Source organism: Danio rerio, chromosome 16 (genome assembly GCF_049306965.1).
Source record: "Danio rerio strain Tuebingen ecotype United States chromosome 16, GRCz12tu, whole genome shotgun sequence".
In the NCBI taxonomy this organism is placed as follows: Eukaryota; Metazoa; Chordata; class Actinopteri; order Cypriniformes; family Danionidae; genus Danio; species Danio rerio.
Window position 1 is genome coordinate 15,519,349 of NC_133191.1, and position 14,202 is coordinate 15,533,550.

Consider the following 14,202-nt stretch of genomic DNA (forward strand, 5'->3'; position numbering starts at 1 on the left):
GTTTTTCCACAGAAATCGAACCAGCAGCTTTCTTGCTGTGAGACCCACTGTGCCAACATGATGCTTTAATTTATAATAATTAGATTAAAAATGTGTTAATTTTATTAGCAGTGCAGTATTCTGCTCTTCTGAATGGCTTTGGTTATTAAGTGTTGGTCATGTTGTGTCACTTAAACTTATTAAACTTGTTATTCTACAACAAAAAAACTTTTTTTTTTTTTTTGTTTGGTTACACAGTATTTTCTGAATTATGGGTTGATAACAATATACTCCCAACATGCCCTCTGTAACAAAATTTTAACCTAGCATTCTCCAATGATCTTGATTTTTTCAATGTATTTTTTGTCCAAATGTTTTCATAATTCTTTTCAATTCTTAATACGAATAATCAACTAGGGAAGTGTGGCAATAACTAATGCTTTTTGTTTGTTTCTTTGTTTATACTGTTTAACTGCAGTGTCTTGCCTAAATTCTTAAATCCTCAAACACTTAGTAATGACTGAGTCTGGGTGAGGGGCTCGTAAAAAAAGGGGGGTATTTGGAAACACTGTTCCCATGTTACTCTTGACAATACTGTAACTTTATCCCCATCCAAACAGACAGATCTTCAGGACAGAGGGACTCGTTCCCACCAGACGGGCACAAACAGCTTGCATTTCACTATGAGTGAACTCTAAACTGCAGCAGCTTTGCAAAAAGAGCCCCTGTTATTGTATTTTTTTTTTTTTTTGACACTTCAAAAAAAAAAAAAAAAAAAGAAAAAGTTGCTGTTTGTTCAATGTAATTATTTAAAATGATTTTTAATTGTTTTATGTTAACCCCACTTAGCTTATTTGTTTTTAACAAATTTAACTTAATACCTGCATGTTGTCCAAAAACAAATCGGTTGTGAAACCCAGCATTTTTTTGTAATGAAAAATGTAATAGTGTCACAGTGTACATTAGTTTATAAAGTATTTAATTTGTATTGTCAATGAATAAATTATTCTAATTTTTAATAACAACTAAACAGAACAAGGGCAACGTAGTGGCGCAGTAGGTAGTGCTGTCGCCTCACAGGAAGAAGGTCGCTGGGTCGATTTTGTCGAACCTCGGCTAAATTGTCTGTAGTGTAAGAGTGTGTGTGTGTGTGTGTGTGTGTGTGTGTGTGTCTGTCTGTGTGTGTGTGTGTGTCTGTCTGTGTGTGGATGTTTCCCAGAGATGGGTTGCGGCTGGAAGGGCATCTGCTGCGTAAAAACGTGCTGGATAAGTTGGCGGTTCATTCCGCTGTGGCGACCCCGTATTAATAAAGGGACTAAGTTGACAAGAAAATTAATTGAATTAATTGAAAATTAATGAATTAATTGAAAATTAATGAATGAATAAACAGAACAAGGAAACAACAACAAGAACAATAATAATAATATTTATATTAATAAAAAAATATTTGTTTAAATATATTTATATTTCAATAAAAATATTGAAATATATTTATAGTTACTCAAATTGTTTATACGTTTTATACATTGTGTGTGTGTTTTTTTTTTTATTTGTATTTATCAAGGTTGTTTTATTAGCTTTTTTATATTTATGTGCAGTTAAACCCAAAATTATTCAGACAACATACATTGTTTATATTTATTTACTAGTGTGTGAAAAACCCTTTTGTTCATTTGTTTAAGCGAGGGTAAAAAAATAAAGTAAACTGTGACAAAATATATTCATAAAGTGGATTAAAAATCTACAGGAACTGAAAAAGCTGCTGCAACAAGTCTAGGAAAATACTGAAGTTCAGGTTTGTTGAAGGTTTGTTGTTTGAAGCTTGTTGACAGCATTGCCCAGGAGACCACAATATATGTCACATACACGCATACACAGACATTGGTTTTGTTGGTTTACAGGCACTCTCCATAGGCATAATGTATTTTACAAAGTAAAAAAAAAAATCTTATATGTGATTCTACCCCTAAACCCAGTCCTCAGAAGAAACATGTGGCAAAACGGTCAAGTTAAATATGATTTAAGCCCCCTAGAAACTGACTTTGTTAGAATTTGACCTTGTTAGGTAATAATGCTAGTTTTGGGGTTATTGATTCATCAGTGCATGTCATTATGAAAAAAAAAATTGTTTGATGTTCTATCTCTATTTCTTTAACTGATATCTGAAAATGCACTTTCTGTTTGTTTTCAGTTAAATTGTCAGATTACGTATATATCTTAGAAATTGGCGTGGCTAACATATTTAACCACGCTGGTTCAACAGCCAGTTCTGACAACAAGTTAAGTTGTAATAACTCTTCCCAAATCCTTTTGCCTATTTTTCTGAATGAAATGCCTACTTTACTACATCCAATCAGGTCATGATAAGAAAAAAAACAAGCCACGCCCACTTTTCTCATTTAATATTCTGTTTCTCTAGAAACTGCATCACGATACGAAAAAAAAAATATATGGTCACAGCTTCCGTTTCATGGGGACTTTAAGCATTTTGAATTACAAGGACATCAGGCTTGTCCTGAAAAACCACTGTAATAGATCACAAATGTCAAACCCATGACATTATACACAAAAAAATGTCCTGTTAAACCACAAAAGAATACATAGAGAAATATGCAATGGCACACAAGAAACCACAAACTGAGAACAAGTCTTTGGAGACACAAACTGCTGTGAACAGATTAGCAGATCAGACTAAACACAGGTAATAGGACACCGGCTGCTAAACAGGCCTTTCCCATAAAATCCCAAATATGGAGCAGCTCCAAGATTCTGACGCAAACACAATCTTTTTAAAGGAACTAATATATCAAATCCAGTGGAACGTGTTGTTCATCGTGCTTAAAGCGCTCTGGTAAGTTTTGACAGGAACTGCTGCATCTGACTTTGAGCAACAAAGTAATTATTATGTTCTCCCAAAAGTATTAATTAGACATTTGAGCATGTTGTAACAAGGTCAGTCTATTTTTTGATGTTTCCTTTTTCCCTGTAAAATTTTTAGAGGGTACCTTTTCTCAAAAAAAAAAAAAAAAAAAAATCAACATTAATCATGGCTCAGTTTAATCTCCGTCTAGCTTTGTAGGTTAAGTGGAAATTATCTCAAAGCCTGATCTCCGAACAGTTAAAGCTTCTGAAAGAAGTCGGGGAAAAAAAGCACAAGATATCCAAATAAGGCACAGTGATCTCTAGGGGCTCAAACAGGCAGTTCAGCAAACAGCACATCATTTCCTATCGGCTCCAGCTCAGGGACGGCCTGAGAGACTCAATTCCCAGAATGCTTTGCTCGGTGCCCCTCGCCTGCTGCATTGAGACCACACAGGAACTCTGCCATGGCATTCCTTTCTAAAAATACGCTCTTGACTTAAACTTCGGAATTACGCACATCCAAAAGTCAGCATTAATGCGGCGCAGAACAGAGTGTTTGGGGATTTACAGTACAGTAGGTGACGCAGACCATGACTACAGATGGCAGAAAAGTGTTTATCTTTGCATGGAAGCTTGCGAGAAACCACAAATCTCTATCAGACAGTAGTGTGTGTGCTATATTTGAAAAGCTCACAAGCAGTGGTGTATAAGTTACTTCAAAAAATAAGTCATTACAAATTACATCATTTGCATGAAAACATCCAAACTCCACACAGGAATGCCAACTGGCCCAGCCAGTAGTTGAACCAGCGACCTTGCTGTGAGGCAACAGTGCTTACCACTGAGCCACGATACCACCAGTAAGTAACTTAATTACTCAATAAGTCATTTAAAATGCATTTAAATCTCAACATATAGGCACTAAAAATAAGACTTTTAATTTGAGTCCAACCAGCACCTTTTACATATAAACAAATGTTAAACATTAAATCCTTAAAACTTTTAAATTAAATGACATCACCTTTAATGCACCATACTTACACATTTATTAATCATTTCATTTTGTCTTAAACCAAGTGCAACTGCTTTGATAACTGAAACTTTTTGGTGAACAAATATAATTATTAACAAAAAATACAATTACTCTGCTTTCTGAATTGATTTATAAAGATTTGTTGAATTTATATATATTAGTATTAACGGCAAATACATTATAATTAACTGTAATTAAAATACCTACAAATGTAAATATTTTACTTTTTCAGAGGAAAAGTAATTTACAGTAATTAGTTACTTTGTAACTAATTAGTTACTTAGTAACTAATTAGTTAGCTTGTAACTAATTACACCCAAAATACACATGTGAGTAGTGTTTACTTGAGTGAATATACAGTAGTCAACATTTAAGTGGATTAAAAAAGTATTAAAAATCTATACTGTGTTTATAAAACTTTTTTTTTTACATGACTGTGTAAGAATTACACTGTTGCTTTAGTGTGGACAGTAAACAAACATTTTAAAATATTTGTGTGTGTTGAGCAACATTAGCACCTGCCAGCTTTAATTGTGGAAAAAAAATTGATAATTTTGAGCTATATTCTGCTAGTTTTACCTTCCGGGTTTAAAATCATTTTTGGGGAGGGATCAAAATCGGTAACGTATCGCCAATCTGCCTGTCCAGAGATGATGTGTCGGTTTCTCATTATTATTCATAGCTGAGTTTTCTTATTCTATGGGAAGAGCCTGCTTTATGAGAGCACAAGCTTTATAAACGCAAGGCAAGCATGCCATGCTGTGAGGCCGCATCCGCTCATGGCACGCAGTATTTAGCCATTTATGAAGGGTTATATGTGTTTGTTTCCATGAGCCACAGGGTTTGATGAATGTTTTTCCTCGCAATGCTGTCAGGGCCGATACAGCAAAGCTGTTGGTTAGCAGCTAGCATTTTTGTCAGGAGAGCTGTACGAGAATTAGATAATGGCGTACTTTGTCTTTAATCAGTCAAGTTCATTACCATTCAGACACATAGCCTGTCAGTGCTGCTATGTTCAGCATATATTTAATACTCCAGACCACCAGCAGGGCTAATGGCAGGAATAGACAGGGCAAGATATCTGCTGCACTTCTATCCACTGTGGCTGCATTCAGACTCTGGGATTCAGAAGAAGAAAAGTCCTCCTCATTTATAGTGTTTATATAAACATGATTATCTTTATAATGAAATAACAAATTGTAACATAGCAGGGCATTAAATTACTTACTGTTTATTTCGTTGCATTTTTACATTGTAAACTAAAATAATGGATCTCCTCACGATTTGCATTTAATTTTGTCAGACAACTGTTCGCTGCCCTCCTTTTCCCCTGCTCGGCCAGCCACGCCCACTCCTCCTTCAGGTAGACTTGAACAGAAAGAGAGGGGTTTCATGCGTTTGGGGGGTTGACATTCTTAAATACTGAAAGAATGTTTTGTGCGTCTGCCTTTTATTTACACAACAATGGCATTTTGCAGGTCTAAAACTCTGAAAACTGACATTAAGTGTATTTTTTTGTTTTGTTTTTTTCCAAAATCACCCTAAAACAAGAATATGTGTTGTTCAATGGTTTCAGGAAAACTTTGATAAAAGGTCTTGATCCCCAACAGATGTTAAATACTGTATATATATATATATATATATATATATATATATATATATATATATATATATATATATATATATATATAGCTGAAAAACAAATGTAAACAAAACCAAAAAAAAGTTAAATACACAAGAAAACAACTGAGGTCGACACAAATCATTGCAAAGTTCCAGATGCTAACTGAAAAGAAAAGGAAAAAATAGGTGGAATGTTATTTAAAACAAACAAAAAAAGCTAGATAAATGGATACTCACTGGTGGTGACCTCTTTGATCATCTCTGCAGATGTGTGGCAGCCCGTGACTATGTGTCTGGTCCAGAGTGACAGATCTTTGCAGGTCTCTGCCCTGAACAGGTGGGCTTCGATTCCTAATCTGGTTCCTGTCCGTGTAGCAAAGGACAGCTCCCCACCAGGCTGCGGTGATCCCTTATCTGGACCAGAATGCACCAGCCTACGATCACAAACTCAGCTTAAGAGATTTTTTTTATCGTTCATTCGAGTGTAAAGTCTCATCATCACAGAGGAATAGAAAAACAAACTCAACAACACTTTGGTCCTTTAAAACAGTGTTTCCCAACACTGTTCCTAAAGGCATACCAACAGTATACATTTTCAACCTCTCCTTAATCAAACACACCTGAATCCACTCATCAGATCATTAGAAGAGACTCTAAAACCTGAAATTTTATGGGTCAGAAAATGGAGACATTCAAAATATGTATTGCTGGTGTGCCTCCCAGAACAGAGTTGGGAAACACTGCTTTAAAGTTTATAATGGAAATTAGAGTTGCACGATATTGGAAACCCTGTGATACATATTGCGATAAAAATGCAATTTCACCAGATGACTTAAATAGCTCTGCTTGGAAAGTCATTACTTTATTGATTGGTTAATGATTTTGTATGAGAGTTAAATATGTTTTATGTAATTTATTATCAATATATAATAAACAGTAAAAAAATAAATACTGTCATAACAAAACACAATGGAGCAAATGTTAACATGAAATAGACAATGTTTTATGATTTTTTAGAGAGAGTAAAACAGTATTCAGGTACATAAATTGAATAATCAAATGTAAAATAGCATTGCATAGTCTTCATTATATAAACAATTTAATATAATTCTGTATTTTTAAACTTCTTTATGCTCTTTATGTTATCTTAATATTCTTTCAAAAGTTCACACTTATAGTTTGACAACTGTTAGCAAGTTAGGCATGCTGTCCTGGGAGAGAACCCTGAGCGGGGAGTACTAGATCAGGTAGTTCTCGAGAGCTCCCCCAAGTAAAGGAGGAAAGGAGGAGAAGGGGTGGACGGGGGGTTTCTTCGGAAAAACAAAGATAAGGGAGTAGTTCTAACTAGGCTACTTATAGTAAGTTTGGATCAATCTGATTGGCTTGCTAATGCGTGTAGATGAGTGGCCAGCTGCAGTCAATCATATTACATGCTCCTCTCGAAATTAGTTGGTGAAACTTCACTTAAACTCTTAAAATGTTTACAAAAACCTTAAAAACATATGGAAATGATAAATTTTCACTCTATAATGGTTAAATTCTGCAGTGTCTTCACAAATCTGTTTTGACCTGTGGATTCTGGTCAACTTTAATCCCAACTCAACACAGCATATCTTGCGATTTGACTATTGTAGACGCACACATTGTGATATCAATGCTCAAATGATATATTGTGCAGCCTTGATGGAAATTACAAAAAAAAAAATAAAGAAAAAGAAATTCTGTATATTATATATTCCTTAAAAAATAGATGGTTCAACTCAAGTGGTTATCCCAATCAATACATTAAAATGATATAGCATGTATGCATTTGATATTTACATTTTCCAAGATACTTAAAAAATACCATGGTTATACTAGAATAAATTGCAGAAAGCATATTATTCATATGCTATGTTTTCTAAAACATAATAATTCATTAATAATTATTTCTGTGATGTCAGTATTATGTCTAATAAGACAACAAAAGGGTTAAGGAATATAAGTGCTCAATATTATACATTATGTAAACTTATATTGTGCAGTTTTGTCATTCATTCATTCATTCATTCATTCATTCATTCATTCATTTTCCTTCAGCTTAGTCCCTTTATTTATCAGGGTTCGTCAGAATGGAATGGCTAACTTATCCAGTATATGTTTTACACAGCAGATGCCCTTCCAGCTGCAAACTAGTACTGGGAAACACTCAAACACACTTGCATTCACACACGTATGATGAACATTCACTGTTCTCTAGTCTACGGCAAGTAGATTGCAGGTTTGCACAGGAAATTTGCCACTTCTATTAAAAAAAGATGCAGTTCAAGTTAGTGTTGATTTTTCTGTCTCTACAGATTTGGTAAGTGTGTGATCAATGTTCTTTGTTTATGTTTATTCAGATAGCAAAGTAAGTTAGTATCGTCAGCAGTACTCTTTTAGTTTTAAAGACATACCTTAGTCAAAATGATTTAGGCACTATGTTTACAGTAATATCACAACAATATTATAAATTAAAAATCCTCCACTTCCACACAGCTCTCAGATCTTCTGTAAACACTGTTCTCCGAATCACTGTCTATCTCCCCTGCGTCTGTGTTTGTGTTGCCGGTGTAAAAATCAGCTGCTGTGCATGTAATGAAACTCCCTTTTTCATGCAAACCCTTCCCTCTTTTGCCACTCGACACTCCCACCAAAACAAAGATGGACACCCACTTTCCTTTTTTCAAATTAAAGGTGTAAAAACACCCTGCTGGTAAAAAGGGGGGGTTGGTGTTCATGGCCCTTTAACAAAGCATTAAAAATCGTCCTAAAGGACAAAAATAAATATTAAAACAACTTCTGAAACCACTAAAAAAAGTGGACAGGCACTGTGGCGTTCTATATCCCAGCGTGGGATTTTCTCCAATGAGCTTTCACCATTGGCACAGCTGCCCGACTTGACAGAAACTTGAGATTTCACAGAGCAAGTCGAGCCAAAATAAGTTTAGAAAAGTTCTGAGAAACAACAAAAAAAGCCTAGCTACGCTTTCTGCCAGTTTAGGGTCAACAAAACATTAACACATGCCAGCAGAGGCTGTGATAACTGCCCTATCAGCTTTGGAGTGAGATTCGGGCTGTAGTCCAGCTAAAATTGGACCTCAAATCTTACTCTTGTAGTAATAGCTGCTGCTCGGACGGGCATTTAAAATGCAATTTTACTGTTTCTTTCCAACTGGCTGAGGAAGATTGCAGTTGTGCGTTTCAGTTCCCGATTGGTCATCTCTGCCAGCTGGCATGCAAATGTGTATTTGCATGCGCTTGTACAGAGGCATGTGTTCAACAGAAGTGTGTGCTGTGATTGTTTTTGTATGAATGAGCAGTACGTCTGTGTGTGTGTATGTGTGTGTGTGTGTACCGTGTGGCGAGCAGAGGGTAGGTGTGTGTCGGGGTGAGCCAGTGTTCTCTCATGCGTGGCATACTGTCAAACAGCAGCAGATCTTTCTCCGTCAGCATCACGAGCACCGGCTTCCAGCTCTGCCTTTCACTTTCCGTCTGAAACACAAAGACACAAAACCTCAATTAGATACCGTGTAATTACATTTGATCATATTTCTCCTTGTTATTTGATCCTATTTTTCCATTCTCATTTTTAGACACTAAAGGAACAGTTCACCCAAAAAAATTAGTTTCAGACCTTTGAGATTATTTTACTTTATATTTTATATTGGAAAATGGTACCTGTTGACATCCATGATAGGAAAATGAAAACTCTATGGAAGTCAATGTCTACTTGATCATAACTTTAAACAAAAAAAACTATTTTTTACTACTATAAAAAAACATAAATTTGGAACAAGCTAAGGATTATGAGTAAGTTATGACAGTTTTCTTTTTGGGAGTCCTTTCATTTTACATATTTTGTTAATCTGAGAGATATGTAAATAAGCGCAGGTCAAGCAGTAAACCTCTGGGCTGTTTCTCTTTTAGGAAAACTTCATGTAACTAGTCGGAAAGTCAAAGCCAGAGTATAAAAACTATTGAGCCTCTTAAACTGTAACTGATTCATCAGCAAAATGAGCACTGATGTAACATGCTGAAAGCCATTTGCAACTTTTAGATGACCTCAAAGAAACAATGTTACAACATGTTTAAAGCGGTCATGTACTGACTATATAAAATCCCCTTGATCTGCTGACATAAGAGGTCATTGTTCTCTAAAAAACATCCTGTACTTTACCGAACTCAATACTTACTAATCTAAACAGTCCAATTTTATCATGTAATAGTGTGACACTCAATATATATTCAGACAGACACAAAAACATAACAAATGCCATATGTTGTTGTTGTTTTTATTGCAAAGATAGCCTAGATCAGTGGTCACTAACAGGCAGATCAAGGTCCATGTCCAGACCCAGAAGCATCCAATACAGGTGCAGACATACAGCAGGTCTGTTACTTCAGTCCCACTCCTGCTGGGTGTTCTTTCGCACCGATCCCTTCTGCTATTCACACTGTTTACCCACTGTTCCTGCTGAATAAGAAAGAAGAGCCGAACGCTCTCTCTATGCTTAAGTTTCGTTTACTACGATGGTGTCAAGTGAAACAGAGCTCTCTAGAATCATAATAAAGTCATATAGAAGTAAAATATATCATAAATATCATAAAGAAAAATGCACTGTTGCCTTGGTAATACAAGCATAATGTAAACAGAAGTAATCAATACTTTAAAAGTGCTCAATTATTAAGATGTGTAGACATAAATATGTAAAATATGTTATGTGTTGACATAAATATGTAAAATGTAAAATAGAAAAAGTGGAAATTTAAGCCTATTTTCTTAAACAAATTATTAGAACATACATTTTTCAAAATGCCCTACTTTTACTTAATTAACATGAGAATATGCAAATCTACAGTCATATGTGTGGGGCTGTTGCATTGTGAGGTATTTGACACCCAATAAATATGTTTATTGTTCTTTGAATTGTTCTGTAGGCATTTTTTTTTTCTAAGCATAGCACAAACAGTGCCATACCAAAACCTTGACTCTAAAACCATGATACATACTGTACCGTGAGTAAATTGAACTGTTGCACCCAATATATATATATATATATATATATATATATATATATATATATATATATATATATATATATATATATATATATATATATATATATATATATATATATATATATATATATATATATATATATATAATTTTATAATATGTATATATAATTTTTCTATAAATTTTTTTATTTTGCATTGCCTTGCTTCTGGTTCTAACAAAGGGAATGTGGATAAATTTTTTTTTACCCCAGGCTCCTTCTAAATGTGTGCCTTAGCCTACAGTTACTCCAGGTACGAATATCACGTTTAACAACTATAGCAGTGGTAGGGAACCTATGGCTCTCGAGCCACATGTTGCTCTTCGATCAAAAATATGTGGCTCTCCAGCTGTCTTCATATAATAATATTTTACCATTTAAAAAAATGATAACCATCAATAAAAATCAGTTTCCTATCAAAATTACAATTAGAATTCCCTCTTTATTGTCATTTTTACAGCAAAATGAATAAGAACTGTTAATAAAAGGACGTTCTTTCTTTATCGATGCACATGCTCAACATGTGATGCTTCATATTTATTTATTTTTAAATTGTGCATGGACATAAATTAAGGTTTTGTTTAAACTTTAAGTATAAAACTAACGTAGCATGCAGTTAATACTGAATAAATGTATACTTTTATATACAATTAACATTAACATTTCAATGTACAAAAACTTATTTTTTTTTTTTACATAGATTTTGTATTTACACACATCTGTATATATTATGTATTATTATACATTATGCTAGAATAACTCAACTTAAAATACAAGTGTGTCCCTACATCGTAATTAAATCCAAGTGAAGGCTTAAAATGACAGGATAATGTTTTAATCACATATTTGGTAATGTGTTTAAAGTTAATGCTTGATGATTATAAGTAAAAACTCAGACCAAAAAATCCTTCATTGGATCACAATGCTGTTTAATTGTATCCTGACGCAAAACACCCTTTAAGACCTTTTTTTTTTAACACAAAGTATCTGAATGCAAATTGTCATCAAAAATGATCCCAGTATGTATTAGCAACACTTAAAACTTGAAAACTTAAAAATACAACTTAGTTTGTACCTCTCTTCGTTACTTTCATATTTGTTAACAGAAAGAAGGCAAAAGACCCAAACAATGTAATATGGAAATAGCATTCTGCTCCTGCTGATTTTTGCCTTGTTTTCAAGTGCAGAGTCTAACAAATCCTAAATCAAGATACATTTACTTGGAAAGCAACAATACATAAGAAACAAAGTCTCCATTTCAGTAAAACTGATCAAAATAATGTAGAGTTTATGATTGAAACAAGAACAAATGTGTCCCAAAATGCCCATATATTTTAAGCAGAAAAGTAATTTTCATACACAATTACCAGAAATTTGCTCTTGTTTTATGCATGAACTCTCTTAATTTGAATCACTCTTAGAAAACAAGACATCATTTCTTCTGTTTGTACTGAAATTTAATCTACCCTGATTCAAGGGTGTTAAGATATTTGTCCTTAAAAAACTAAACTCCGAGAAAGAACATTTTTGTGGAGCATGCACAATTCTCTGCCTTTACTTTCAATCCAAAATAGGATTTCTGAATACCTTTTTGTTGAAACGCGTGAATGTTAACATATCAAATGTTTAAGGTCATAAAATCAGAAGCTATTAAAAGTTCACAGATCAAGGTTAAAGAAAAAGGAAGATCTGGCTTTTGCCATTGTTGGTCCTAAATGGTGGAATAGCAATTCTCTGCCTATTAGATTAATCCTTATAATCTCTATTCAAGGTGAAATTTAAGTCACCTTTTAGAAAAAGCATTTAATATCCAAATGCTTCTTAGCATGCTGTTTCTTTGTATGTACCGTTTATAAGTCTTTGTCTTTTAGAAGTATTTGAATGCATATCAGTTTTTTTGGTTTGTTTGTTTGTTTGTTTTTTTAACATACTTGCATTATTTTAAAATGTTTATGGTAATATAATTATATAATAATATATTATAATTAATATATTGCAGTGTTTGATATTTTATTATTTTAATCGGCATATTATCTTGTTTTCTTTGGCATTTTTAGTACAACACAATGGTCAGTGTCTGTTGTTGTATCATGCTATATGAATATTTAAATTCAATTTAACTTCTTTTAAGAAAAATAATAATAATAACTGCAGAAACCTTAAATTATGCAAAATTACAAGAAACACAGAAGGCCAAAATCTGATAGCATTACACCAGCACCCCCATATTATTTCTGTGAATGAATCAAACAAATCTCAATCATCATCTTTAATGAAAATACAGATAATAACTCGCTCTGCCTCTGAAATGACTTTCCTTTCCGGATGACTTCCCAAATCCCTCTTATTGTTCCCACCCCTCCCCACCAACCATTATTCTGTGTGGAACACCCACTAAACATGATCCAATCACTTCCAGGTGGATAAAATCAAGATCCTCTCCACATTTTCTAATGATTAAATATTCAGTCTCATTCTACAATCCTCTACAGACACCTATGGAATTGTACATTTATTGTACTTTTTTGTTTGTTTACTTGCCATATTTACATACAGTGAAAGACAAAAGGATTAGCCCTCCTTTGAAACTGTAATTCTTTTTTTAAATTATTCCCAAGTGTTGTGTAATGAAGAGATTGTTTCCAACACATTTTAAACTATAATGTTTTTTAAGAACTACTCTACTGTATGCTTATATGGCACATTTATGTAACACAATCGTGCAACAGTAGTTTGCGCTGTAGAAAAAAAAATCTACATTAAATAAATCCTTTTTAAGAGCTAAATTATTTTGTTTTGCCATGATGACAGTACCTAATTTTTACCAGCTAATTTCCAAGATAAAAGTATTTAGACTCAAGTGTAATTTAAAACCTTGAGGTTAATTAGGTTCAATTCAGGTTTATTAGGCAAGTCACTGGTCAACAGTGGTTTGCTCTGTAGCCTGTATATAGTATATGTATATGTATATATCCTCTGATAAGGTTCAGAAGTTTCATTTTATAGATAATGAAAAGGTTATTATGTAGGAAATAAAATAACTTTTTTTTCACAAAAGTCACTTTAGACATTTCTTTGGTTTTATTTTGCGTCAAAACCAGCTAAATCCACAAGACAGTGTAATTAGCTGAAAATCACTAAAGATGCAATTAGAAACTATTTTAGCAAACATAAAACACCTACAGTTTAAAATACATAAATATGTCAAGTAAGTGGTGGTTCATTCTACTGTGGTAACTCCTGATAAACCAGGGACTAAGCAGAAGGAAAATAAATGAATGAAATCTGTCAAGTAAGTGCATTATTCAATAACATAAAAACTGACATGAATTAATTCTTAACAATCTGTTGTCATTTCTGATATTTGGGATTTAGATTGAATGTAAGTAGAACAATGGAAACATTGAAAAACTAAGCTTTTTAGATTCGAATAATATAGTGTAATACATTGTGAAACATCAATATATGTGCATTGTCCATTAATATAAAAACCTTATCAGACATATAGGTAATATTAAATAATACAAATAATGTCACTGAAAAAAGTGCTGCATGCAGAACTGTTGCAAACAATTTATTTGTGTTGAATATAAACAAACAAATTAGGTTAAATAATGTTCAATTTAA

General features: G+C 33.4%; 1 protein-coding gene across 2 annotated transcripts in view; it reads right to left on the reverse strand.

The window, feature by feature from the left end:
* Positions 1-14,202, reverse strand: part of sntb1 (syntrophin, basic 1) — an 87,848-nt gene that overhangs the window by 11,119 nt on the left and 62,527 nt on the right. For both annotated transcript variants that reach the window (NM_001002175.1, XM_073924864.1), the window contains 2 exon segments: positions 5,735-5,931; positions 8,874-9,010. In NM_001002175.1, the coding sequence (NP_001002175.1) occupies positions 5,735-5,931; positions 8,874-9,010 (334 nt within the window).